Source organism: Coloeus monedula (genome assembly GCF_965178545.1).
Source record: "Coloeus monedula genome assembly, chromosome: 19".
Lineage (NCBI taxonomy): Eukaryota > Metazoa > Chordata > Aves > Passeriformes > Corvidae > Coloeus > Coloeus monedula.
This window is the reverse complement of record NC_138799.1, coordinates 6107243-6133733: the sequence shown is the minus strand read 5'-3', so window position 1 is coordinate 6133733 and position 26491 is coordinate 6107243. Positions and strand designations below refer to the sequence as shown.

The window sequence follows — 26491 nt, the reverse complement described above, 5'->3', positions numbered from 1 at the left end:
AAAGTCACCCAAACCACTCCTGATGCACTGCTACTGAGTCCCGGTCCTGAGTGCCTCCAGCTGTGCATATTCCCTTAGGAATTCATGGAATTGTAGGATCGTTATGGTTGGAAAAGGCCTCTAAGATCATCCAGTCCAACCATCACCACACACACCAATAAACCATGTCCTCAAGTGCCATATCCACACGTTTTTTGAACACTTCCAGGGTTGATGACTCCACCACTTCCCTGGGAAGCCTGTCTCCATGCTTGACAGATTGAGGGAGAATATAAGTCCTTCATATGTAGCATAACTCTTACTCTTTGACCTTGGAACCAGCCCATTTTGTTTTCCTTTCTAGATATGACCTTGTACTCGATGTATACTGAATTTCACATAGCAATTGTCAACTATTTTCCAATTACTCAACATCATTTTGAATGCTCTAAGTACATATAAATAATTAAAATTTTAATTACATCATCTTTTTTGAAAAGCTTCAAGCCAATATTCATGCTGTAAAACCCACTTAGACTCCTAGCAACTTTGTTCAGCATCACTGAGGGCTTCATGCAAGCACCAGTTGTTACCTGAGGAGTTTTCTTTCCGGAAATCTCTCCCCAAAGCAGCACTGTGAGGCACCACGATCTTCTTTCAAGCTTTGCAATTTTGTAATGATTTAAGACCCCACTGGAACTGTTGGAAGAGTGTGATTGAAATCAACGTAACACAAGTTGTGGTGTGAATTTTCAGGCAATATCCTGCAGTCTGGGTTTGGGGATGGGAGGAAAGGCGGGGTGTTAATGCTGGGAACTGGGACAGAACTGGGCTGTTTCAGTTTCTTTGTAATGCTCTGATTGCATTGAGGAAGCAAACAGGTATACTGGGGCCTGACTACTGCAGAATTCCTTGGCACACTGCCGTGGCTACACAGAGCAAGCTGGAATACAGAAGTGACTGGAGTTTGAAATTATTATTTTGACTTTTTGTAGTGGTAAAGTTTTTACTGATTGCTCTGTAACTTGGTTTAGGACAAATCCACAACGACATAAAACAGCTTTTCAAACCAAACCTATAATCTTTCCAATTGCTTTGCAGACAGATAGTAATCTTTATTTATTTTTTTTAGGGATTAGTTGATTCTGCTGAGAATGCACAAAGATGATGAGAGTTTCCTAGGCAGAATAAGAGGGTGCCCCATCCCTGGAAGTGTTCAAGGCCAGGTTGGACAGGGCTTGGAGCAACCTGGTCTAGTGAAAGGTGTCCTTGCCCATGGCAGGAGGTTGGAACTGGATGACCTTTAAGTTCCTTCCCAATCATAATCTTAAAAATCTCTTCAGTACCTCCTCATGCAGCAGGCAAACCCAGTTTTTTCTGAATCCCTCTATTTAACCTCTTTAGCAGCAGGTTTTTGCAGAACAGTGGTTATCATAAAGTTCTTCTTTCCTTGAGTAAAACCACTGGATTAAATTAATTAAATTACCACAGACACTCAGTGAGCTAGAAATATGACCTGGAAGTGTCCAGTGCCAGGTTGGGTGGGGCCTCTAAATAACCTGGTCTAGTGGAAAGTGTCCCTGCCCATGGCAGCGGAGTGGAACGAGATGATCTTTAAGGTCCCTCCCAATCATTACCACTCGATGATCCCATCATTCACTCTATGATAAATCGAGAGCCCGCAAAAACAATCAGCAGAGCAAGAGACAGCGCGTACTGTGCATTTCTATGCCCATTAAACAACGTCTACCCGGGCCTGCCCCGTCCCGCCCGTCCCCGGGCAGCGGCCGCGCCCCGGAACCGGCTGTCAGGGCCGGGTTGTCACCGGCAATAGCGTCCCCCGTGCCGGAGCCCCGCGGGGGTGGCGGCGGAGGCGCGGAGCGGCCGCGGGGGTGCGGGAGGCGATGCGGGAGGCGGTGCGGGAGGCGGTGCGGGAGGCGGGCGGCGGCTGCGGGGAGATGGCGGAGCGGGAGCGGCAGGAGCGGCTGCGGGAGGCGGCGGCGCTCGGCGACGCGGAGGAGGTGCGGCGGCTCGTGGAGCTGGGGGTCGGCCTCAACTCCCAGAACGAAGTCAACGGATGGTAAGGGCCCCCCCTCCTAGCCCTGGGTTTCTCGGGGAGCTCGGCCCCGGCGGTCCCGTGCGGAGGCTGCCGCCCATTCGCTCCGCACGTGAAAGGCGAGGTGGGGTGAGTTGAGGAGGAAGGAAAAGGTCGATCCGCCGCCGAATACTCCACTATGGAGCTGTCGGTATTCCAGAGAGGATAACCAGGGTCACAAACACGCGTCCCCATCCCACCTCGTGCCCTGTTTGCCCCTTCTCCAGGTCACTGTGGACTTACTTTGTAGTGTTGGTTTTGATTTTTTTTTTTTTTCCCAGCCTGAGACGGTGCGGTCTGTCAGAACACAAACCTCGGCTTTACATGCTCTTGCCTAGGCAGAAATATTTATTATTAACTCAAGTTTTAAAATTACTTTCTCTTTCAAGCAGGAAACTTGTTCCAGCGATGTATACAAACGTGGGATTTGGCATCTCGTTCAGATCCACCTGAGGACACTAAAGCCAAGGCTATTCTGTAATAGACACTTGTACAAGTAACACTGAAGACATGAACATACACACACATATTTTTATTTGAAGGAGGATTTTACAGGGGATGCTCAGGCATTTTTGGAGACTGTTTTCCACAAGTTCAATTCAGCCTGTATTTACTGTGCTGGTTTGTGCTTGAAGTTATAAACTTATAAAAGAGAGGGAGAACAACTTTTTACCACAGGCACATAGTGATGAGACAAGGGGAACAGTTTTAAATTAAAAGAGGAGAGACTTAGATTAGATGTAAGGAAGAAATTCTTCCCTGTGAGGGTGCTGAGGCCCTGGCACAGGTTGCCAGAGAAGCTGTGGGTGCCCCATCCAAGGCTGGGTTGGACAGGGTTTGGAGCAGCCTGGGATAGTGGAAAGTGTCCCTGCCCCTGGCAGGGGGTGGAGCGAGATGAACTTTAAGGTCCCTTATAACTCAAACCATTCTAGGATCTATGACATTATAATTAAAAATAGGAAAAATAAAATTAGGAAAGGAGCAAGACTTTTAAAGATGAAAGTTCAATTAGCAGTTTTGAGAAGCATGGAACACTTAACAACTTGAGCTTTAAATTGTGATTAAAGCTTGTAAAAGTTTAAAATGACGGATTCACAGGGTGCTGAATTATCTTAGTGAGTGAGCTAAAACGCAACCAGTCATCAGAATGAGTTTGTGTATAAACTAGAATTGATGAACTAAGTCTTGTCATAAAATATAATTATTTTAAAAAATAACGATCTGGTAATTTTTAACCATGGCAATAAATGGATCTTCACTATTGTTTAAGTTTCTTTGTACAATTAAAATTTCTCCAGTGAGTTTCTTAGCATGTGTGATGCTTAGAGGTACTGAGTACTTACATTTTGGTGCGTATCAGGTCCATGGGTAGATGGTTCCTCTCTGCACAGGCCATGTGGAATGGCCAGGATGAATCCCAAAATGAGGCTGTGCTGTTGAGCCTTACTTATCTTCTCTATAAACTGAACCCAGCAAATTTTGTGCTCAAAGCAAATACCACCCTGTCTGTCTGACTTTGCAGTCTCTTTAAAAAAAGCCCCACCAAACCAAACCAAAAAACCCAAAGTGGAAAAAGCTTTTTGGAGCTGGACTTGAAACTGAAAGTTTATTCCCTTCTAAGTTTATTTATCTCTGCTTTATTTTATATAATTCTTAAATAGAAATAAACAAAGTTGGAGAAGGGTTAAGCATGTTCATTTTTCTGAAGAGTTTCCTTAAGCCAGAGCTAGAGAATTAAAAAATAACAGGTAGAGAAAGGTCAAACAGCACTAGAACCTGGGATAGGGAAGAATGGTACAACTCTATAGCAATATACATGTGTGACTCTAAGTCCTTAATACACACACTGAATTAAGATCTAAGCACTAAGCAGCTTTTAGGATGTTTCCTTAATATGTCTCACTAGTCAGCAACTGCAAATAATTTGAAAACACAGAAAAGTGATTAGTTCTGTGCATCACTTACAGACAGCAGAGAATTAGTTGTCTGCAGATCTAAGCTGAGTAGTTACTGATGCAGCAAATGGCAACTGGGCAAAGAACTGTTCTTAGAAACTGTGTTTTACAATATTTCAAACATAATTTACTTGCCAAAAAGTGCAAGTACTTGTGCTGGCAGCATTAATTAAAGAGTACATATAGCATCCCAGGGAGATATTGGTAGTAGATCACATATACACAAGTATTTTAAGTACAGCTGATTATTTCAAAGACTAAAGTATCATACACAAACTTTATTTTCATATTTATTTTTCCAGAAACGACTGTAGCCTAAGAAATGATAAATTGAAAGGATCCTGAACTTGAAAAATACTGCTGTAGTCAAGAGCATTGGAGCAAAGAGAAAATGACATCAGCAGGTACCACTGCAGGCTCCAAATTCAGAGTGAATTTCCAAGGAAGTTTGCAACTCAGACCTATTTTACATGTGCATAGAGTGTTCTCACAGGCAGCAAGAATGAGTGGAGATGACTCTGCCATACCTCAGGATTTGACACAGGGTTCATGTTTTCCATGTGCAGGACCTGTTTGCACTGGGCCTGCAAGCGGAACCACGTGGCGGTTGTGGCTTATCTGCTGCACGCTGGGGCTGACAAGGACATCCTGACCAAGAAAGGGGAGAGGCCAGCCCAGTTAACATCCAAGAGAGAGATCAGGAAGATGTTGGGAGGTAACCTATAGTGACTGTTCCATATGATCATCAAAGATTGGTAAAAGGATGTTCAAACATACGTGCTCCGGTCTTTGTTTTGCATGTGAAGATACGGTGTTTCGGTTTTGGTATTAGGACTTGATTTCTGGAGTGTTTACATGGTAAGAAAACAAAGTTCAAGTAAAGGGGATTACCAGTAAATTCCATACCACCCTAGCCAAACTGTTTTCTGAACACTGAAAATTTCGAAAAACTATTTTGAGGACAGCTATGTGCCAGGCAGATGCAGTTTCCAGTTTTCAGAAGGACAGGAGGAGAGAAATCTCTCAAATTTATAGGAAGCTGTTGTATGAGCAACACCTAATTTTCCTCATGTTCTGCATTGGATAAATAAAAATTAGCAGCCTAGATAAACAGCTAGTTAAAGGACATTGGTAGAGCATCTCTATTGTGTTTTGTAACTGCTGGAACAGAGCAGGCTTTGCTGCTGGAGGTGGTAAGTAATTTGAAATGCGGTCGATTAACAACCTCTTGCCTGTCCTTTGGACTCCGCTGTCTGGTTTTGTTTTCATTGTTGTCTCTCCCAGCTGTTGAATGGGTAATGCAGCAGCTCTCCCAGTACTGCATGTTCTCTTCCCTTTCTCCTCTGCCTTAGTATCAAACAACACACGACCCTTTGTTTTTCATTGCCTGATACATTATGAAGATGACAGCATTATTCCACCAGAGACCGTGTTACAATGTGCTGCTACAGATTAAAACAAGCCAAAATAGAAGTACTGCAGTGTTTAGAAGGAATTAGCACCCCCAGAATTAGCAGAATCAGACTCAGCTTTTGTGTTTGTATGGCAACACCTAAGCATTTTATTTATTGTAGGAAAAAAGACTGTGCTTCCTGATGCATCTTCTAACCCACAATGCTTTTAACACTCCATCCCCTCTGTGTAAAAATAGAAAAAAAAAAAAAAAAAAAAAGAAACCCAAAATCAGTCTTGGAGAATGTTGTTTTGTTTGTTTTACAGTGGAAGATGATGAACTCCCAGACTTAAAGCAAGATTCAGATCTGCCAATCATCCCCAATTACCTGGCTAACCCACCTTTCCCATATGTTTACAACACCTCGAGTACCAGTGTTCCAGATCCCACCCTGAATGGGAATCTCTCACACTTGGAACCACAACACACCAACTCTCCATCTGTACCTGACTCTGTCGCCTACAGACAAGCACCGCTACAGCCCGGGAATGCTGCTCCTGAGGCTCCTCCCCACGGGGACATCCCACCCCTGCCCCGAGGGTCTGCTGGGCCCCTACACCCAAATCCTGTCCTCCAGAGAGCTCCTGTTTACCAGGGGTCAGTGTCTTGGGGCAGAAGCCCCTCTTTGCCAGCAGGATCCAACCAGTCCTTACCCCAGCAAGGGAATGGCTCCTGCGTGGGGCCCGTGCCAGCCTTTCAGCCTGTTTTCTTCACAGGAGCTTTTCCACTAAACGTGCAAGGTAACACCAGAAATCTCTTCTGCCTTTGTTTTGATCTTCTGTCACCTTGGGCAGTGCAGACTAATGATGTGTTTCCAGAGACTTTCAGGTTCCCATGCTTAGGCATTCAGGAAACATTTGAAGGGAATGAAGTAGGCAGATAGCCTGTTTCTGCTGGAACTGTTATTAAAATATTGATGTAAACATTTGCTGTCTCAATTGCTATAAAAGCATACAGACACCAGGGTAATCTATTTCTCCAAATAGCATAGCCCAAGCTGCAAATACAGATCATGAGCAAGCAGTCAGTGAGCTCAAGAGAATCTCACATGGCTCAGTCTGCACTGAGCTGTTCTAGGATCTGCCAGTTCCACAGGGAAGCTTTGCCCACCCAGAGAGGAAATCCTGGAATTCTAGTTTCCATTCAGAATTTTGTTCTTCAAGTAAGAGGCATTCTAATACCATGGGGTAGCAATGAGAAGGGAACTGACAGTAAGAAATACCAATAAAAGCAATCTTGGATTGCTCAGGAAATTGATAACCAATATAAGCTGCTGTTAAATCAGCTTAAATCAATTAAAGTGAGTGGTTCAGACATGCACACATATACTGCATTAGATTTGCTATGATTTTTTCATATAGGTTGATGAAAATCAATCTTACAAAAACTGTGCTCATACGATTCCAGGTTTTGCTTTCTGAGGACTCAAGTATTGTTACCAGTGACACAAACGAGGTTAATTGAAAATAGAAATACTTGGAAGTTGTTAGAAACATTGCTTCCAATTCCTTTATACCTCTGCCTATTAATGTGACTTTTTATTTCTAATAGAACTGGTGCTGAAAGTGAGAATACAAAACCCTAATCTTAGAGAAAATGACTTCATTGAAATTGAACTGGACAGACAAGAACTGACCTACAAGGAGCTGCTCCGAGTGAGTTGCCGTGAGCTGGGTGTGAACCCTGAGCACATCCAGAAGATCAGAAAATTACCAAATACAATGTTAAGAAAGGTAAGAGCTCTACGTTTTGAAGTGCAGCAACTTATAAAAGGGATTTTTAGGTTACTGTTACAAAGGAATAAATGTTGGTCACCTGCATAGGCCCACGTTGGAAAAAAAAAAAACAAACCAAAAATGCAAAACCTCTGCTCAACTTGCAACACTGAGCAGTTGTTTGGGAAGGTCTCAAATTTCTTGATCACTGCCTTTCATAACCATTTGGTGCTGGACCCAGTTAATACCTGATTTTATGACTCCATTGTAAAATTCAGTGCAACACCACCACCACTGTGAGCTGCCAGCAGCATTTAAAAGGCCTGCAGAGCTCAACCAAGCTCTGTGAGCTCAGCAAGGCCTGGCTGCAGTCCTTGCATAAACAGAGGTGTTTCGGGGTTACTCTGAGTGCAGGACTCTGAACATAACTGTCCTTCCTTCAGTGACATTTACCCTGCAGCCAACAGAGAAGGGACCTGCTGACCTGTTTTACCAACTCACCACTGACCTTTCTTTCACTCTCAAATCCTTGTAGAGCATTGTTGGCATCACTTGTGGGGCAAATCTGATGAGGAATAAATCAACAGACTTCACTCCGCTGCATCTTCACTGACTGTGTGTGGCAGTTTGATGGTCTAAACCACCACACCTTGTTAGTCAAGAAGTGGAGGAAAAAAGACACAAGCAATTCTGTCACTTTCCAACTTCGGTTATTGTTGAAAGAACTTTTTATTTTCATTTCTAATCACTTCAGGCTCTCTGGTAGGACTGCAGGACCCCTACTGTTCCTGCAGTGACACAAACCTGACTCTGTACTGCTGTTGGCAGCAGAGCACTGCTGCAGGGGCTCAGAGCTGGCCTTGCTGGGCTGCTCTGAAGGAAGCCAGCCACATGCAGGACAGGACCTCCTTGGGTAGATGATCAATGCATCAGCGTCCAAGAATTAGCAAGGGGGAAAAACCAGAGGATTTGGGTGGCATGCAGTAGATCTTGACAAGTGTAATCCCACTAATCACTTGCACTCACCATCAGTGTTGCATTCCTTCTAAGAACACACTTAAGGCAGTAGCTGAATAAGACCCCAGAGTAAAGATGCAAGAGGATATCTGTTTTCCAGTTCACTGTAAACAACTGTCATAGTTATGAATAAATACATACCTTGTGTTAGTATGAGCTTATTATTTTAACTTAGCTCTGCAAAATTAACAGACACTATCACCTAACTCCTTATTGTATTTGTTTAAAGGACAAGGATGTTGCAAGGCTACAGGATTTCCAAGAACTGGAGCTTGTTCTAACAGTAAGCGACAAAAACTTACTTTTCAGAGTCCCAACACTTTCTGAACAGAGTGGGTATAACAAGAAGGCATCAGAACTTACATACTAATTAAGGAACAAAACAAAAGATTTGTATCGTTTGTTACACAATTGCATTTGAAATATGGTATCTCTAAGGGCTAATGACGTGAAAAAATCTGTTTTGTTAACCATGAAATAAACTGAAGTGGTTATGCACATTTACAGCTTCTAGTTAATCTAAGAACAGTGAGTCTGGTATGAAAGTAGCTCAATGCACAGGAAGTATTGGTAGAACTATCTGTTAATGCAACACTTCCTTACAAAAAGATAATCTTGAAATACTGCAGAGTTAGCAGCTCTCAGGGAAAGGCTTACCTTAAGCTATTCTAATAATTTGTTTGCTATAAAATAGCAGAGGTACTCAAGCTAAAGAACCTGCCATGAAGCCCATTTAATATTTGTACTGAGTCCATTACTGTTAATGTTCTCTTTTTAGATCACATTTATTAAGTCCTATCTTACTTAGAAGGAAAAAAAACAAGAAGGGTTTAAATCTGTGGAAGCACAAAATTATGTCAAGTTTCAATGCTATCAAGTGACTTATTACTTGTGATTTCTTAATCCCTGTTTACACTTTTCCCTATTTCTCAGGTTGAAAATAAAAGTGATAGTAATTATCCAAATAATAAATATGCTCTCAACCAAAATCCCTTTTAGTGTTGTCTGTCAATATATACATGTGCAATTGACATGTAATGACATGTGCAATTTAATATACTATTTTTGTTACTGTGTTGACATTTCTTCAATGCCGCTTTAATTTCCCCCTTTAAAAGCACAAAAAGTGTAATTTTATTTTCCTTTGACCTCTACATTCCCGAGAAAAATTGCATCTTGAACCTATAAAGTTACCTGTGTAAAAAGAAACTAGTGAAGTGTCCAGGGTTTTCTGGGCTGATATCCAATCTTGATGTTCCTATGCAATGTATTTTCTTTTTTGTGCTGTGACTTGTGTTAACCCATGTAGTTTACTGAAAACAAAATCACTTACTTAAAATTCAGGATTTTACTACTTTGCTGTGAAATTCTGGAATAAAGAAATTGAAAAGTATTTAAGAGCTGGATTTTATCTGATTTTTTTAGGATTTTAGTATTTAGTCACTTGCATTTGAGGAAGAATTCTGCTCTGGTAGCCCACATGAAAAGCAGGTGCTGTGGATACGATGAATAAACTAAAGCCTGAGATGTAACAGGCAAACAGAATGTACCAAACTGGACTGAATTTTCCTGTTTCTTTGCCTTCCTTCTCCTTCCCCCCAATTTCTTTGGAAACCGCAGCTGCCAAAGGAATGTATCTTTTGTCTTGTCTTAGAGTTCAGAGCCCGAGCAGGCTGTGCAGTGTCTGTGGGCTGCTGGGGCACTCCTGGCCTGAGTCCCTGTGCCTCCACCTGCTGCGGCAGGTAAGGGACAGCAGCTGCCTGTGTCACCGCCTGTGTCACCGCCAACCCAGGGCAGCTGTCCCCAAAGCGCCCCGGGCCCGCTGCTCTCGGCTCGGAAGCGCTCGGAGTGCAGCGACTGAGCACACCAGAGGGAGCTCCCAGCCTGCCGTCAGGCGCCAGCACAGATCCCTGCAAACACCCCAGTTCCCTCTGCGCCCAGCCACCACACTGAAGCTCAGTCTCCCCAGGGGAATACAGAAGGTTTTGTCACACCAAAAGAGCCTCTTCTGCAAAGTGCCAGAGGTCAAACATAGTCCCAGTCATTGGCAATATCTGTTTTTATACCAGATTGCTGGTGGAGTATTAAGTTCTCTGTAATGGAATAATAAAATCATCATTCCTCATGTCACCCTGGCTGCTGCCTTCTCCCCGTCACAGGATGGTTCAGGCAGTGGCTGAATCCAGGAGGATTCAGGGTTAACCAGCCAGACCCCCTAGAGAAAAGCTCAGCTGTTGGGGCAGCAACCTTGCACAGATACTGATCCCTATCTATGCATTCCCAGGAAATTTTTATACCTTGTGTCATTTATACCAGGAAGATACTATTAACACTCCCCAGTCCCAGCAGTGTATAACCACTACATTCTGTCTGTGATAAATAATTCGTTACTTTGTGCTCTGCTACATTAAATGTTAATGTCTAATAAATGCTTGGCTGCAGATTCGTGTTTCTATTCAAGAAGTATAATGTGTAAGAATTAATAAATTATTATTTTTGTCTTCTCAAAGTTTTTCTGTGCCTTCCTTCTGGTAAAACATAGCAACTTTTTCTTGCTGGGTGGTTTTCTAGAGTGCTTAGTGTAAGATGCAAACAACTAAAGCAAAAGAGGTTCTATCAGATTCTAGCAGCAAACGATGTTTGAACACAGGCCTCCTTTTATCTGAGGAGGCCTGGTTATCAATAATAAAATAGATAATTATTTTTGCAAAACAAATCACCCATTATTTCAGGTGATTAAGTGTTGAACGAGATAAACTAAATACACACCTGCTTGGCATGCACATTCAGCTTAAGTGGAGACTTACTCATAGTGACTTCTGACCCAAAGACATACAGCAGAATTCTGATACTTCTGGTCCAATCGTGTCCCTGTGGGCTTCTGTGGGGTCTACTGAGTTGGAAAAACCTGTGTAGTTAATGTTTTGTATGAAGCCATTTGTGGGTTTAACTTTAAATACATGTTACTTCTTAGGCTGAAGAAGAATTTTATAATGCCGAAGTTGCCCTGGATAGGGATCCCAAAGGTTCCTGGACTCCTTTGTCCTGGGGGAAATACTGAAAAGAACAGGCTGGAACCACTCAGAGATTACACAGCATTTCACTGTTATTCAGCAGAGTCACAGCTTAATTGGGCCTGTCTTTCCACTTCAAATCCTACGAATCCTTATGCAGAAAACACACAAATCAGGTGTATTTTGTACCATTGATATAATTTACTAATTACAAACCTGAATGCAGTACATAATTTCCCTGTGGTACATACATTTTCTTGGCAGAATGCTTGTCATTCTTTGGGAAAAAAGCATGTAATAAAATACTTTATGTATATAGAAAATATTTAAAAATATAAAATTCACTTTCTGGTCCTTGTAGTTGTAAAATATTTCGTTCACATATCACAAGCTGAGTCTACTACAAAAACTGTTTTGTAAATTACAGTACATTCACAAGTCACTTTTGTGGCAAGTCAGTAATATTAAAAAAATACCAAACCAAAACCCCAAGGGGTCTTCTCTTCATGCCAGTCCAGCATCTTTGGCCATACTGTAGAAAATACCCTTTGCTGCTATAAGGTTTGCAGGTGTGTCAAATTCAGCTATGGTCCCGTTGTCTAGAACAAGAACCCTGTACAAAACAAAAGATGATGTGGGGGGAAAGATGTGTCAGGAAATTCCTCACAAGGAATGTGGTATCTGTTTGTGTCACAAAGCAAACTGCTCTAATCCTTGCCTTTTGTTTTCCTCAATTATTTTCACATATTAAAACACACCAGATGATAAACATTCTTCCAGAGCTGCTGCCTGGCTAAAAACCATACAGGTAAAGTCACTGTCTCCCAGGGGCAAGAAGAAGGAAAAAAAAAAGCATCTGGAATTGAAACTATAGTTCCAGAAAGCCAAGGAGATAAAAGCTCATGAAGAATACTAATGTATTTTCAAGTAATTAAAATGACATGCTGATAGTGAAGAAGTTACAGCAGCTGCTGGTTTAACAAGGCTCCATAAGCTTCCTGACAGTGCCAGGAGTGCCCCTGGGCAGCTCTGGTTTCTGAATATAGAACCTGTTTCCTATGCTGGCAGAGGCAAAGTCAGGGCTGGAGCTTCTGGGATTATATAGCACATCATTGCTTCCACACTGCCCAACAAGAGAACCAGTGTTCATGTCCAGAGACAAGCCAGACCCATCCAAGTGCTGCTTCAGATCCCCAGCAAACCCACCAGCTCGCCACACACCACTCAGATTTTACCTGGTGTAATCCATGATTGTGTTCAGCCTGTGTGCAATGGTCAGCACCGTGCAGTCCTCAAACTGTGTCCGAATGGTCATCTGGATGAGGTCATCTGTCTCCAGGTCGATGGCGGCCGTGGCTTCATCCAGGATCAGGATCCTCGTCTTGCGCAGGAGAGCTCTGGCCAGGCACACGAGCTGCCTCTGGCCAACGCTGCAAGCACAGCCAGCCTTTCACTGCCCCCAGCTCCCCACTGCTCACAGCCACTCGTGCTCAGCAGGTCACTCATCGGGTTACCCAAAAATCCCCGGAATATTTTGCAAGCTGCCTGTTCTGTCAGCCCCGGAGCTCAGACGTGCAGGCTGCAGCATGCCAGCACTAACAGGGACAGGATCACTTACTGCCTGGCCCTGTGCTGGCAGAGCCACCAAATGTGCCTTTTATCGCTGTGACAAAAGCCATGGCAGCTTTCAGCAACACTCACAGTTCTGACAACAGTGAGCAGACACAAATTTAGGGAAAAAAAAGAATAAAAAGGAAAATAAAATGTTATGAGGCTGCAAGTCCCTTCTACCATAAAAAAATAAAATATATACGTATATCTGAGCAACCTAGACTTCCTCCCCTGCCACAAACACAGCCCAGACTCAGTCTCTGCGTGTCTGCAGGATGAGGAAGGAGCCAAACACTCATCACAGACAATCTGGTGACACCACAGCCTCAGAAGCCAATGAAGCATATCAAAACATTTTATCATCCCCAGTCATGTCTTCATGGGCCTTCCAAATAATAATGGAAAATGAACACTGCTAAAGTGTCAGGCAAGGATCTCTTACTCAGCACAGCACTTACGTTACCAGGGCATCTCCCTTCCTACCAAAACATGTTTAAGGGACTGCCTGTCCCTAATATCCTGTCATCCTGAAACTTCTTTCTGACAAGACAGGATATGGGTTTGGGAGAAGAATCAAATCATTTGTGGCAGAGGCAGAAGAGGAGGCAAACGTACGGACCTTGGCGGCTTTCTTGGAACATAAATAGGTGGCCAAATCATTTCAGATATGACAGACCAGTGTTTGCCTGTGCTCAAGTGTCACCCACTGTCACAGCTGAATGACAGCTCAGTGAATGTTCTAGTGCAAGCATTCCTTACCTGAGGTTCTCTCCACCCTCTGAGCACTCATAGTCCAACATGGATGGCTGACTGCTGACAAACCTCTTCAGATGAGACAGTTCAAGTGCTTTCCATATTTCTTCATCCGAATACTTATTAAATGGATCCAGGTTCATCCTCAGTGTTCCAGAAAAGAGAACAGGATCCTGGATATAAAACCAATTTTCATTAGACAAGTGCTTTAGCTGTTTTAAGTAGAGATACTATGAGCTGCTGCTTCGAGGTGTCCATTACATTGCAGGTAGGCCACCTCCCAATCCCATCCTCTCTGAAAATACATTACATTATACAGTTCAAACTCAACTTCCAGCTCTAAAGATGGTTTATCCTAAATCCTGTTTTATCACCTAGCTTGTAAGGTGGCAGGATGGGACCAACTAAAGTATAAATAGTCTGTTTTTTCTGAAACAATTTTCAGAGTGTAACAAAACATTTTCCTCTTTGGATAAACCATTATTTATGGTTTGTTAAGCTGCTAGAAAACGGTGCTTCATTGTGACACACCGAAACAGTACCTGAGGAATAATTGTTAGCCTCGATCGAAGGTCATGGAGACCAATTTCTGAAATTTTCACGCCATCAATTTTAATTTCCCCTTTTACAGCTTCCAGGATCCTAAAGAGACAGAGCGTCATGGAGGACTTCCCTGCTCCGGTTCTGCCAACAATTCCAATCTACAACAAATTGCATGTTGAACAACAAAGCACACAGTTAAGAAGAAAACAACGCCCAACAAAAAACTCCCAAACAACCCTCCAAGATTCGTCCAAGAGGTTTGACTGAAGATCTGGATCTAAGAAAGAATGTCCCATCCTTCCCTAGAAACCCTGGGTCATACAATGTAATGTACTTATGGCCATTCCTATAACTGGAATGATAGTCCACATAAATCACACATGTCATAAATATACTAAATAACACAGGCCTAGAGCCATCCTACATAACTTTGGGTGATTTGGAACACTCATGGTAGGTCCAGTCACTCAAGGACAAGAAATAAAGGCTCTCTAAGGGCAATTCCTACTTCATGGTAAGCATGTGTATCTCCGTGCCAGAAGGATGCTGTCATCCTGTCTGCTTAGAATAAGGGTAATTCTCTTTTTTAGCAACAGCCTGTTCAGGGAAGGACTTTCCCATGCCAATTGTTCTGTCTCCAGCAGGCAAACCCCAGAACTTTCCATCAAAGCATGAAGAAACAAATCTCCCAGAATAAAGACAATTTCCTGATTAGGGAAGCAAAGAATGTCATTTCCTTCCATGCCAAAAATTTCACAGGGAAAGTCAGAGAGCAGAAAAAGCTGGAATTCTTTCTCCTATCTGCACTGCTTCATAAAAGCATTCTTGTCACTGAATTTTTGTCACTTGTGCTGGTGCCTCCTACATAGTGTACAGGAGGCTGTTGCCAAGTGAACTGGGAAAGTCCAGAAAGTCCCATGTAATTCATCCTACTGCTTCCAGCCAGGAGGATGCTGGCACATGGACAACACAGGTGTCACTGCTGCCTCCTGCACTGGGGTCAGTGTCCCTGTAGACCCTCTCCTCTACTCCACAGTTGTCACTAGAGGTCCAGAGCAAAGTTCTAGCAGACATTCAGCTGGTAACTCACCTTTTCCCCACCATGCACTTGGAGGTTTAGACCCTTCAGCACCAGATCCAGGCCCTTCCTGTACCTCACTGAATAATTCACAAACTCCAGCTCTCCCTTGGATGGCCAATCTTCCGGGGGACTCTTGCCCTCAATGATCCAGGGAGCCTGAGGAAAACAGAAGCCAGAAATGCCTCATATAGGTTTCAGAAAAAAATAATTCAAACCCAGATAAAAGCATTTTATCTGATAAACCAAATCTCAGTGATCAAACAAATTTATAACAATGGGGAAAAAACATGGGGTCCTAAGTATCCACCCATTTGTCTTTGTTGTGAAGTTCACAGGGAAAAAACTCTGAGCACAGAGGGATGAATCCCCACTGGATATAAATATTTTCCCATCAGCTTTAGCAGAACACTGCCAGATTTCTGCCAGCTCAAACTCTGGTTTATAACATGTATCACACATCTTGTCTAGCTACCTTTTTCCTTCCAGGTTAAATATTTGATCTCCAGAACCGTTTACTGCAGCTCTCCTCCACTTCCTAATTATTAGTATGTACACAGGGCTAACAAACCAGTGTGTCCAGAGAGCAGCTTTCCTGGCACAGCTCCATCTGCCACCTTCAAAAGTCTTTGGCAGCAAAGGTAGGGAATTGGATAATTTCCTGGATTAGCAGTACAGCGTTCCTAGAGATGTTCTCTCATGGGAGGTGAGGGGTGATTAAGCTGATTAAGTAGAAATACTACTGAAAACATGTGCAAGGCCTGATAATTGTACTGCAGCTTCTGCTCGTGGGCAGGACCATGGCATCAGCCACACAGGTAAGACTGTGCACCAAACACTCCAAACCCAGGGGGACCAATATTCTGATGCGAAACTCATCTCCTGTGCTACAGCCACTCACAGCAGCAGAAAATCAGATGCTAAGAACAGGTTGCATGATAGCAATAATAATTTGGAGCTGTGATAGCATAAATTACAGTTCAGAGCATGACATTTGTTCAGGTTAAATGATAACTTAGAGCAGGAACCATCTCTCAACAGCCTGAAAAAACACCACGTAAATGTGTGTACTAAAATCTTCAGCTTGTTGCTGAGCATGCTGGACTAATGGCAGCTAACCTCTGTTTCAGTTTCTGAATACTCTTTTATTCTTTCCACAGCCACAATATTGGTTTCAAGTTCAGAAGTCATTCGGACCATCCAATTCAGAGACAAGGTCACCTTGGGGAACACAAGGAACAAAATATCACCCCCAGAGGAACAACATATATAATTAAAAAAACCCACACAACCAAAACAAACAAAACAAAACCTCAAAACAACCCTGCCCCCCCAAAACAAAACAACCCCCCCAAAACAAACAAAAACCCAACAAGAAAACACCAAAAACCCCACAAAAAAGCCACAAAAAAACCCTAACCCCGAAAAAACCCCAACAACAGCAGACACTGCTATTAAGACATGGATTCACATTAATGTTACAAATGAGATAATTACCTTTGCATTAAAGTTAATACAGTTACTGGGACAAGAAGTCTACAGATTATTGGGTGCTTACATGAAGAAGTGTATGATGATGCCTCTTGCTGATTTAACACTCAGCACTCTCAAAGAAAGTTGGATTGAAGTCATTCCCCAAATCATGCACTTCACTGGGAAACTGCTAACAGCAACTCAGCACATGCATGATCTAAAATGCTTCTGGCAAGAGTGAGGCCATTAAATCTGCTAAATTCTCCACACTGGGTCAGTACAGTTTGCCTTGTCTAATTATAAAACCTACTGATCTGCCTGTGATTACCTGGACACACCAGTGTGCTGCACAGCAGGATTGATGCACGACACATTAAGCCCATGCTGCTCAAATGGTCTGTTCTTGATGTTCTGACACTTCCCGAGTCTCCCATGTGCCACCCCTGAGGATACTGGGGTGCAGCACAGCCTTGATGCTCCCAAAGTGCCCTGAGATCCTCCTTCATGCAAGCTTGCTGATGATTTCAGCACTCAGTGTAAATCTCTATTGTCCAAACATCCCACGACTCATTTTAATTATTTCCTTTTAACTCCAGCTTTAGCAAGTACTTAAATTATTGCTAATAGATCCACATCATCTACAAAAATGCAAAGCCCCCAATAAAGCTGTAACACATACCTGTAAGGCGTAGGACACTGACAGTCCCACCAGGCCAGCATTCAGGCTGGTCCTACCAACCACAGCGAAAAGGGCAGCAAAAAGGACAATGCAATTCCCCACAAACTCAACTCGGATGCCCAGCCACCTGGGAAGAAGGCAGGTGTAAGCAGAGTGGGAAAAGGTTGCCTGGGATCAGTTTTGCAAACAGGGTTATCTAAGTGGAAACAAGAAATGGCGTTTTACCTGTTTGACACTATGCCAGGATAATAACTCTTCTGATTTTCATCGACCTTCATATCACTGATGTCCACAAAGGCCTTCACTCTCCTGTAGGCTCTGATGACACTGGCCCCTGACACAGTCTCTGAGAAGTGGGAGTAGATGGGGGATCTGCTCACAGACTCCAGGCGCTTCAGCTGGCGGGAGGTTGCGACGTAGAATCGCTGCCATTTTTCACAGGAAATTGAAAGGTTAATGAAATACTTTCGCTTTTAATTAACAGTGAAGAATTTCTTAGGTTAAGGATTTAAAGGAGATTGCTACTAATGCACTTCAACCCTCTGAAATACTGTCTATAATTAAGAAGAATATCAAGAAAGTTACCTTTACATCATTCCACAAAAGAGCATTGGGTAACTGCAATTTCTTTAGACTAAGTTGAATTTATCTATGTCCCTTTAGATTTAGTTAATATAATCTAGCAGAATGAATCCATTTGTAGGAGCCTCATTTTCCAAGAAAACAAAATGTGCATTTGCACCTCCATTATCAGGTCTCTATTTAAAGTCTGTGAACTAAGCTTGATTGTTGCTCAGAAATCAATAAAATTGATGCTTTCTATTTTCATCATTTTAACTCCTCACTACCTTGAAAACTTACCAGTATGTCAAATACATCCACACTTTAATATATTGACATGCACTGAAGCGCTGGCTCCAGCAGTAGGCTTACTTTTTATTACTTAAAAGCTAAAACAGGTTATGTCTATCTATTTCACAGCCACATCTTGCAGGACATTTCTTTTCCTGAGAAAAGTAAATAATGTTTTGTTTATATACACACATAGCTACTTCAGATACTTCCATTTTCCCCCCAAGTCAATGTTGTTTTTCCTAAAAAGAAAAGGAATGGAATAACTGCAATAGCAGTCACACCTTCTTCCAGTTACCTGAACAAAGAAGTAGAGAATTGCCAGTGGGACTATAACCACGGTGAAGAGCGGGGTGCTGGCTATGATGACGATCATGGTGGACAAGGAGGTGAAGAATGTCCCCAGGAACATGAGGATGGTGGGCGGGATGACCTCGTCGATGACGTAGATGTCCTTGGAGAAGCGGTTGATGATGCGCCCGGTCGGGGTGGTGTCGTAGAAGGACTGTGGGGTGTGGAATTTGTTCTCCAGCAGCGCAGCGTGGAGGGTCCGGGCGGCGTTGATGCCCCCCATGGCCAGGGTGAAGGAGCAGATCAGCACTATGAGCCCTGGCAGGTGAGGAGCAGATGTGTTATCCCGTGATGTCCACGATTCACAGCTCCCTGACCCCTGGCAGTTCCTGCTGTACTCCAAGTTTGTTTTGCTTCACTTTATTCCCTGCCCACCCTTCTCGTCCTGTGCACATCAGCATCGCATCCACTGCTGCTTAAGGCACAGGAACATCTGTGGGATTCACCATCCTGTCTATGGAAAACAGACACACAACCATCTTCCTGCTGTTTTCCACAAGCCTCCAGGAAGTCCTAATGCTACAGCTTCACCCCAACCCTTCATCCCCTTCTGCACTGAAGTTTTCATGTTGTCTTTCCAACTTGCCTCTCTCAAGATTCCACATCACCCATTCAAGCCCCCCCTGCCAGGGGCTTCACAACACAATTAAAAGCGTTGGGCTGAGATCAGACTTTGTAGCTCCAGGTTACAGGAGCTCCTTAGGACAGGAGTTGGAGGGCAATTTTTATAGAATCACAGAATCACAGAATGCCTTGGGTTGGAAGGGACCTTTAAGACTACCCAGTTCCCACCCCCCCGCCACTATCCCAGGTTGCTCAGAGCTCCATCCAACCTGGCCTTGGATACTTCCAGGGATGGGGCAACCACAGCTTCTCTGGGCACCCTGTGGCAGGGCCTCACCACCAGCACAGCAAATAATTTCTTCTTGATATGTAATCTAAACCTACCATCCTGCCACCACAGCTTTCTGATCTCTTACCTTCTTACCTCTTTCCTAAACATTGGGGCATGATGATTTTACCTGCCCTCACCTTGCAAGAGGCCCAGGGCAGCATAGACCCCGATTCTCATGGCTGTGTTGTGCTGAGTCCCATTTACCACGGGCTCGTTGGTCCAATCACTGAGCCACACGTTGGCCCCGATGGCAGCAGCATTTTGACAGCAATACAGGAAACAGATCACCAAAGAAATGACAGGGCTGACAGCCTTCATGTACTGCCAGAACACCGTTAGCTTTACCTGCAAAATCACACACCAAAGCTGGTTTGTACAATCCACACAAGCTGGAGTTTAAAAGAGAATTAAGAGATAGAAAAATTCTTGGTGAGAGGAACTGCTGACAAAACTTTAACACCCTCTGACACCAGTCTAATTCAAAACTGCCCAAACTCTTGAACACCACAGAGAAAGGTTCATCTGCCTGAGCTCCCTGTCAGGGTGATGGCTTTCAAAACAACTCAGAAACCTCTCTAAAATACTCTTCCCCTCCATGTTGAGGATCTGTCCTTCATTCATTTCGTGGGGTTTTAGTTTTTAAGACTATGTCAGGGGGAGGGGGGGGGTGGGAAGAAAGAAAGAAGGATGATCAAATAGCAGCAACAAGAATGGGAGCCAATATTTTCAGGCAGAAGAAGCAACTTGGCAGAGTATCGTACTCAAGACTACTTTAAATAGCCTATTTAAGGAGAAGTGTTGAACATGCCTCCATTCTGTGTCTTCACAGCAACTTAAATGAGGTACCAAATGCTAATGCACCCCAACAGGAACATAAACAGATGATGTTTATGGCAATAAGTAAAAGTGCTGTCCCTAAGGTAGTGCAAAAAGGCAGAAAAGCAAAAGGAGACAGAGACTCAGGACAAAACTCAGTCCTCAGAAAAAAGCATAAGAAGGGATAATTAAAAGAACAAGCGTTGTTGATTAGGAACTTTGAAGGCTAAAATAATCCACAGAAAAAGCTGATTGCATGTCTGTGCCATGGACCACATACATCAGACTAAACAGAGCACACTGAGCCTTCTGAACTGAGGGAAGGCGCTTTTTTCGAATCAAACCTCCCTGCTCCTCTTCCATCTGCTGCTCCTTTCTGTCCCTTTCTTTCACTTTTGTGTTCCCATCTTCTCTTTTTTCTTGTTCCCATTTCTCTCCCTGGCCCTACTCAGGAGGAATACAGCCCCTTTGTATCTACAACCACAAAATACTCTGGAGTTGGGCTGGCAGGTATTTAGGCAGAACAGCCCCGCTGGCACCCAGAGGCAGCTGGCTCGTGTAACCCAGTGCTGCAGCTGGACTCAGCAGCAGCCAAACAGTTTAAAAACCAGCAGTGCTGAAAGCTCTGTGAGGCAAAGGCAGGGCTGATGGAGTGCAGAGCTCTGCAGTATCGGGTGACTGTGGAGGGAGCTGGAAGAGATTTTTTTTTTTTTTTCCTTTTTTTTTTTCCCTTAAGTATATAGGGCTAGCTAGGTGCCAAAACCTCTGCCAAAATCCCTAATCTGAATGATCAGTGGCCACTAGATTAGTGCCTAAAGCATGCAGTTGTGATTTATACAACACATTTAACAGAACTGGATCAAATGTTAAAATAAAAAGGATTTTTTTTTTTTTCAAACAGGAAAAAAAGGTAGAAAAGGGGAGGGGGAAATCAAACCATACCCTGCCTGTTTCAGTGGTTTCAGCCTGAATAAGTTTCTCATTAGCATTTTTTCTTGGCAGAGGAGGCTCTGCTGGCTTCTTCTCACAGACTCTTCGTTTCGTTGACATTTTGTTGGGACATTCTCCTCCCTCAGAAGACACTACACTAAGTTGCCTAGTTAAAACAAAAGAGTCATTAGGAGAAAAAGGGCATATTGTGGCAGTGCTAAAGCAAGGCTGGGATGTGAATTTGATTTATTCCCAGCTCTTCTACAAAGTTCCCATGCCAGCCTTACTCACAGCTGTGGGTGCTTGCACCACCCCTCTCCATTTTCAGGGATGCCAGAAATACAGGATCTATGAAAGGCTGCAGCAGAGCCTGAGCTCCTTGGAAAAGGCCTTTAGAGGCTTCATGGCAAGGCAGACATTTCAAACTAAACCCTGAGTTTCTCTGTTTTCATACCAGCAGTAGCTGGACAGCACCTGTGGGTATGATCATAAAACCTTTAAAGATTTCCAAGGCTCCCAATGGAAAGGTGCAATTCAAGGGGTTTATTTATCACACATCTGGCAGCAGTTCAGTGTTGTGTGGGTAAATACACACAGTGGTGTTACCTGACAACCAGAGAGTTGCTTTTAGAAATTGGTTCAGTCCAGGCTGAAAGAAGACTGAAGGAAGAGATGTCGGATCCTCTTTCTGTGTTCATGTTTACTTTTAAAAGGATACTAAACCAATTTATTTACAAGAGGAAATTGAGGAAACTAAAGCCCAGGTGGAGGAGCAGCAAGTGACTGACATCTGAAAGATGTTTTTTCCCCCAGACAGACTAGAAATGCAAGGATCTCGTGTTTACCTAAGAAACTGCTTGCGGACCTCGTTTGTCACAGGCTCGTTATCGGCCAGGTCTGTGTGGATGCTGAGGGTGTCTTCAGCCAGCAGCACTTCCTCCTCCTCCAGCACTGCAAGACAAGATCACACCTCAGATTTTCTGCCCCAGAAAAGCACAGGGAACCCAGAGAAAGGTGGCTATACAAAGGAAGAGTAATGAAAACCAAAACCCCAGCAGGAAAATCACAGTGCATAAGCTCCCCCCCTAGCTCTGCTCATCTCTCTTCTGTGCATCACTTCTCCTAACGAAACTGCAAAATCTTGTGAGGCAGGTTGGCTGCCAAATGCATTCATATCACATCCCTTTAAGCCATCAGAATGCCAGACAATAGTGTTAGAGTTGCTTCTAGCTAAATTCACTCATAGGGCACGTTTCTAGGCATGACCCTGGGCTGGGGGAGCCACATCAGGAGTCCTGCAAGCCTCTGCTGTGGCTGGAAGGTGCCGTGCACGTTCCTCTGCGTGGCTGGAGAGCAGCAGTGCTGCAATCACAGAGCGTGGGAACACTGTCACACAGGGGAAACATCCACCAGAATGCTTTCATCTTGCATCATTTTGTCAGAATCAAACCAAGCTGAAAAGCAACCCAAGATTAAATTGTCATTTGAACTTTGCTACACGAAAAAAAAAACCCAACCACGTATAAACAGAAAACACAGCAGGCTCTGCCTGTTTGATAGCAAGCCCAGTTTGTTCTTGGCTATTCCGTCTTCCTGCTGAGCTTGACCTTGCTAGTTGTAAAATAAATTCCCAATTTTAAAATAATTTCTAAGACAAGAATTTCTTTTTTCTAGGACAAACCACATGAAAATTTGAAAGAAATTTGTGAAAAGATTTCTCAGTCATACAGACCTCGCCATGGACAATAATTTTCATGGTAGTACAGAAAGGCAAAGGCCAGGTTGCCATGAAGAACCAGGGACACTTTACAGAGAAAATATCTGTAATCTTGTTGACAAAAAAAGACATGTTTTAAGAAAAAACAATACTGTACTTGTTGGTTCATCCTCTTCAATGTCTTCATCCAGTGCATAATTCCGCAGGAATTCTGCAAAGGCCTTGTTTTGTTTCAGAAGGTCTTGGTAAGATCCCATTTCAGAGATTTTGCCATCTACCAGGACAATTATATGGTCTACCTGAGGTAGGAAGCTAATGCCATGGGTCACCAGGATTCGGGTCTGGATAGGGAAAAGGAAAAAAAACCCACAAATCTCTCAGTTGCACTGAGGGGACTGACAGTACACAGCAAGCTAAATACTACATTTTTGGGACAGGGAGTGAATTATTGTGTCAAGGTGAAACTCCCAGTGAAATAACACTGTCCATGTCAGGCGAATCAGCTTGGAAATACGTACATGAACTCACTATGCTCCTACTGCTGACAAAAACAGAGGAAAGTAAACACACTGAATTATCATTCCCTCCTTCCCTTATGCTGATTTTCTTTGCAGCCCTTTTCTTTTGAGCTCCGAGATGACCAGAGAAGATGATAGCAGGAGTGGAAGGTGCAGCAAAGCCACTGGAGTTTGGGTTGTTATTGCCAAAGTCCTCTGTAACATCTGTATTTGGTGCAGCTTCCTGGCTGCCTCGGAGTAACAACAATTAACACCACCAGCCTGTGCAAGTTCCAGCCCATACCTTGTTTTTTGGAGATCTCACACACAAGGGATTTTAAAAGACAGGGCAGGTTTCTGCCTCTACACATTCTGACCAGACCACAGCGTTGCTGGGCCTGTGTGAGCAGCGTTTCACCGCAGCCTGGGCTGTGAGGAAAGGTGCCCACATTGCCAGCTACACACAGAAATTCAGGAATGAGCTGGCACTCAAACCTGGGTGGTGAAACAGCTCCAGTGTTCCTGAGTTTGTGTGTGTTTCTAAGAGGATCTAAACCCCAGCTTACTTTTCCCTTCAGGACCCCATCCGGGCCAATGACTTTGTCGAAGATGTGTTTGGCCACGTGGGAGTCCACGGCAGACAGGGGATCGTCCAGCAGGAAAATGTCCGAGCTGCTGTACACGGCGCGGGCCAGGCTCACCCGCTGCCGCTGCCCCCCCGACAGGTTGATGCCCTGGAGGGAGACAGGAGAGAACAAAACGTGTCACACAAAAGCTCTGACTTCTCATGGTTCTCACCCAGCCCAGCACTCGGGTGCTACACTGAAACATGAGACACTGGAGAGAACAACCCACCCAGAGACAGGCACAGAACGCCTCTAGATCTGCCTGTTCACTGCCAAGCTTTCCACTCACCCAGCAAGCTGGAGATGGAGTAAGTCTCTTTTTAATAAGCTCCTAAAGGGAGCTGTTAAAACACAAAACTATAAAAAGCAAAACTGTCAATCAGGATGTAAAATGCAAATTTCAAAGCAAGGCTGTGGCACCTGGAACATCTTCCACATCTTGCATTTTACACACAAATCTACATCTCCACGCCATTTCATGAAATCTAGCTCAAACTTAGTGGCCTATGAAAAAAGAATATATTTGTTGGTAATCACAGGTGTAAATGTTTCTCATTATAATCATATAATTTTTTTTTTCACTTGAAGCACAACCACATGTTCCCTCCCTTTTTATCCCTAGAGGAAAAGGAAGGCCTCCAGTGATTCTGGACAGATGCACCTTTACAATTCATGACAAATAGAGGGTATGCTGATCTTCCAGGGCTGGATGTGTAATTCTGCATCACAATACACACACAAGCCTAAAGTTACAGAAAAGTTTAAAGTCCAAGTGCTTTCCAGAGAACTGCCCTGCATGTATTGGTGTTGATTGTAGCACGGATGCCATTGTGAAGATCAAATCAAATCAAGTGCTGACTTTACAGTATTCTCTCTTTAGCTAGAGTGGATTCATCAGGCAGGTCTGACTTAAAAAAAAAAACCAAAAAACTACCTAAAAAAATTACCTTCTCTCCTATCTCAGTTTGATCTCCTCCTGGCAGCACTTCCAGGTCAGTTTTTAAAGCACAGGCCTCCAGGGCATTTTGGTATTTTTCCTCATTAGGAGCTTGGCCAAACAAAATGTTATCTTTCAGCGTGGCATTCTGGATCCAGGCTTGTTGAGGCACATAAGCAACAGAACCCTAGAAAAAGGGGAGAGAGAGAAAACCTCTGCCTTGTAACAAGCAAGAACTCATGCTTAGAGCTCTGGGTAAGATCTTCAGTACATATACAGCTCCTGGTTCCTATACATTCACATCATATGTATATGTGTGCTAACTGCTCATGTATCGTTGATCAAATCAGGAAAGTAATTTCATATAAAAGTGGGCAAAACTCAAACATTGCAGACAAGCTGCCAGAGGAGCAACTAGAATTCCCTCTGCAGCCTCAGATGCATTCTAAGCAAGGGCAGGCAAAAGCAGCACATTTCCCTACCATCATTAAATGGTTTCATAAACACCACCAACCTTCACAGCCACTTCTCCTTTCAGCTTTTCCATCTCACCCAGGAGAGCAGACACCAGAGAAGACTTTCCACAGCCAACATGGCCAACAATGGCAACCAAAGAACCACTGGGGACCAACATATTTATACTGTGGAGGAAACAGGCTGGAAATTAATTAAACATTAGTTTACTATGGAAATCAGGGGTCTTTAAACCAGGGCTGAAATACACAGTCACAGCCTGACTGGATATAATAAGCAAAGCTTGGTCACTGGTTTTCTCCTCCCTTTCTTGCATACAATCAACTGTAACCAGAACTTGAGAAGTAAATGAAAACTCAGCATAATTTATCTTGCTGGTTGCTAAAGCAGTAGGATTGTTTAAGCCTTCTAAGACTCTTTTCTGTGTTGTATCAATCCATCTGCAAGTCAAATTGGGTTAATAACCATTTTGAAAGCAGACAGTCTTCCAGAAGTATTTTGGGGATTAAAACCAAAAGCAATTGTTCGAAAGTAGTGAGTGAATACATCCCATCTAAAAAATGTTCAAACCACTTTAGAACTGTATTTCCAGTGCTGGTAAATAGGGCTCACAGTGACACAAGAAAAACAGGACTTCCCCAATTAAAATCCTTTACTGTTTTCCCCACTATGTTCTTAAAGGTACTGCTTTAGGTCCTGAAGGTGAACTGATACAAAAATGACTGATGGACACAGTCTCTTTGCCATCAAAGTGCTTTTCACTAACAAAATCAAGCCAGACTTCTGTTTACACAGATCCTGATGCATAACAGAAGGAATATATGCTTTCAGGCAAATTTTGTGTTCATTCAAATAGGCAAATGCACAGAACATTCACCCCCACAGTCTGGAGACGGCCCTTCCACTGCCACAGGGATGAGTCTGCCACAAGACTCTTCAAGGAACAGACCATTGCTGGCACACCTAGGTTCAAACACAGACATTTCAACTGTCCTCAAAATCCATCAGATCAATTTGATTTGTCCAATGCT

General features: G+C 43.5%; 2 protein-coding genes across 3 annotated transcripts in view; one reads left to right on the top strand and one right to left on the bottom strand.

The window, feature by feature from the left end:
* Positions 1–1862: 1862 nt before the first annotated feature.
* Positions 1863–10602, top strand: ANKRD40 (ankyrin repeat domain 40). 2 transcript variants are annotated; one of them, XM_082294241.1, is made up of 6 exons: positions 1863–2059; positions 4596–4744; positions 5749–6222; positions 7034–7215; positions 8444–8497; positions 9640–10602. In XM_082294241.1, exons 1-6 carry the CDS (start codon positions 1884–1886, stop codon positions 9652–9654), a joined length of 1050 nt encoding a protein of 349 aa, XP_082150367.1. In that variant the 5' UTR covers positions 1863–1883; the 3' UTR covers positions 9655–10602. The 2 variants fall into 2 exon arrangements, with proteins under 2 accessions (XP_082150367.1, XP_082150366.1); XM_082294240.1 differs by lacking the exon at positions 9640–10602 and having other exon boundaries at positions 8444–9613.
* Positions 10603–11702: 1100 nt separating this feature from the next.
* ABCC3 (ATP binding cassette subfamily C member 3) overlaps positions 11703–26491 on the bottom strand; it is a 46394-nt gene continuing 31605 nt past the window's right edge. Inside the window, exons 16-31 of the mRNA XM_082293956.1 lie at positions 25501–25627; positions 24997–25173; positions 23990–24157; positions 23084–23267; positions 22055–22160; positions 21222–21375; positions 19601–19808; positions 18516–18826; positions 17591–17790; positions 17366–17492; positions 16333–16434; positions 15226–15372; positions 14135–14293; positions 13599–13765; positions 12464–12658; positions 11703–11841 (exon numbers count right to left, since the gene is read on the bottom strand). Of these exons, the coding sequence (XP_082150082.1) occupies positions 11733–11841; positions 12464–12658; positions 13599–13765; positions 14135–14293; positions 15226–15372; positions 16333–16434; positions 17366–17492; positions 17591–17790; positions 18516–18826; positions 19601–19808; positions 21222–21375; positions 22055–22160; positions 23084–23267; positions 23990–24157; positions 24997–25173; positions 25501–25627 (2641 nt within the window). The 3' untranslated portion in view covers positions 11703–11732. The remainder of the gene's footprint in view (positions 11842–12463; positions 12659–13598; positions 13766–14134; positions 14294–15225; positions 15373–16332; positions 16435–17365; positions 17493–17590; positions 17791–18515; positions 18827–19600; positions 19809–21221; positions 21376–22054; positions 22161–23083; positions 23268–23989; positions 24158–24996; positions 25174–25500; positions 25628–26491) is intronic.

Excerpts from the sequence above, each read along its gene's own strand:
- ANKRD40 (XM_082294240.1), top strand. The coding sequence starts at position 1,884 with ATGCGGGAGGCGGTGCGGGAGGCGGTGCGGGAGGCGGGCGGCGGCTGC. Across the intron at positions 4,745-5,748 it reads GATCAGGAAGATGTTGGGAG|TGGAAGATGATGAACTCCCA; the intron begins GTAACCTATAGT and ends TTTGTTTTACAG. Across the intron at positions 7,216-8,443 it reads CAAATACAATGTTAAGAAAG|GACAAGGATGTTGCAAGGCT; the intron begins GTAAGAGCTCTA and ends ATTTGTTTAAAG.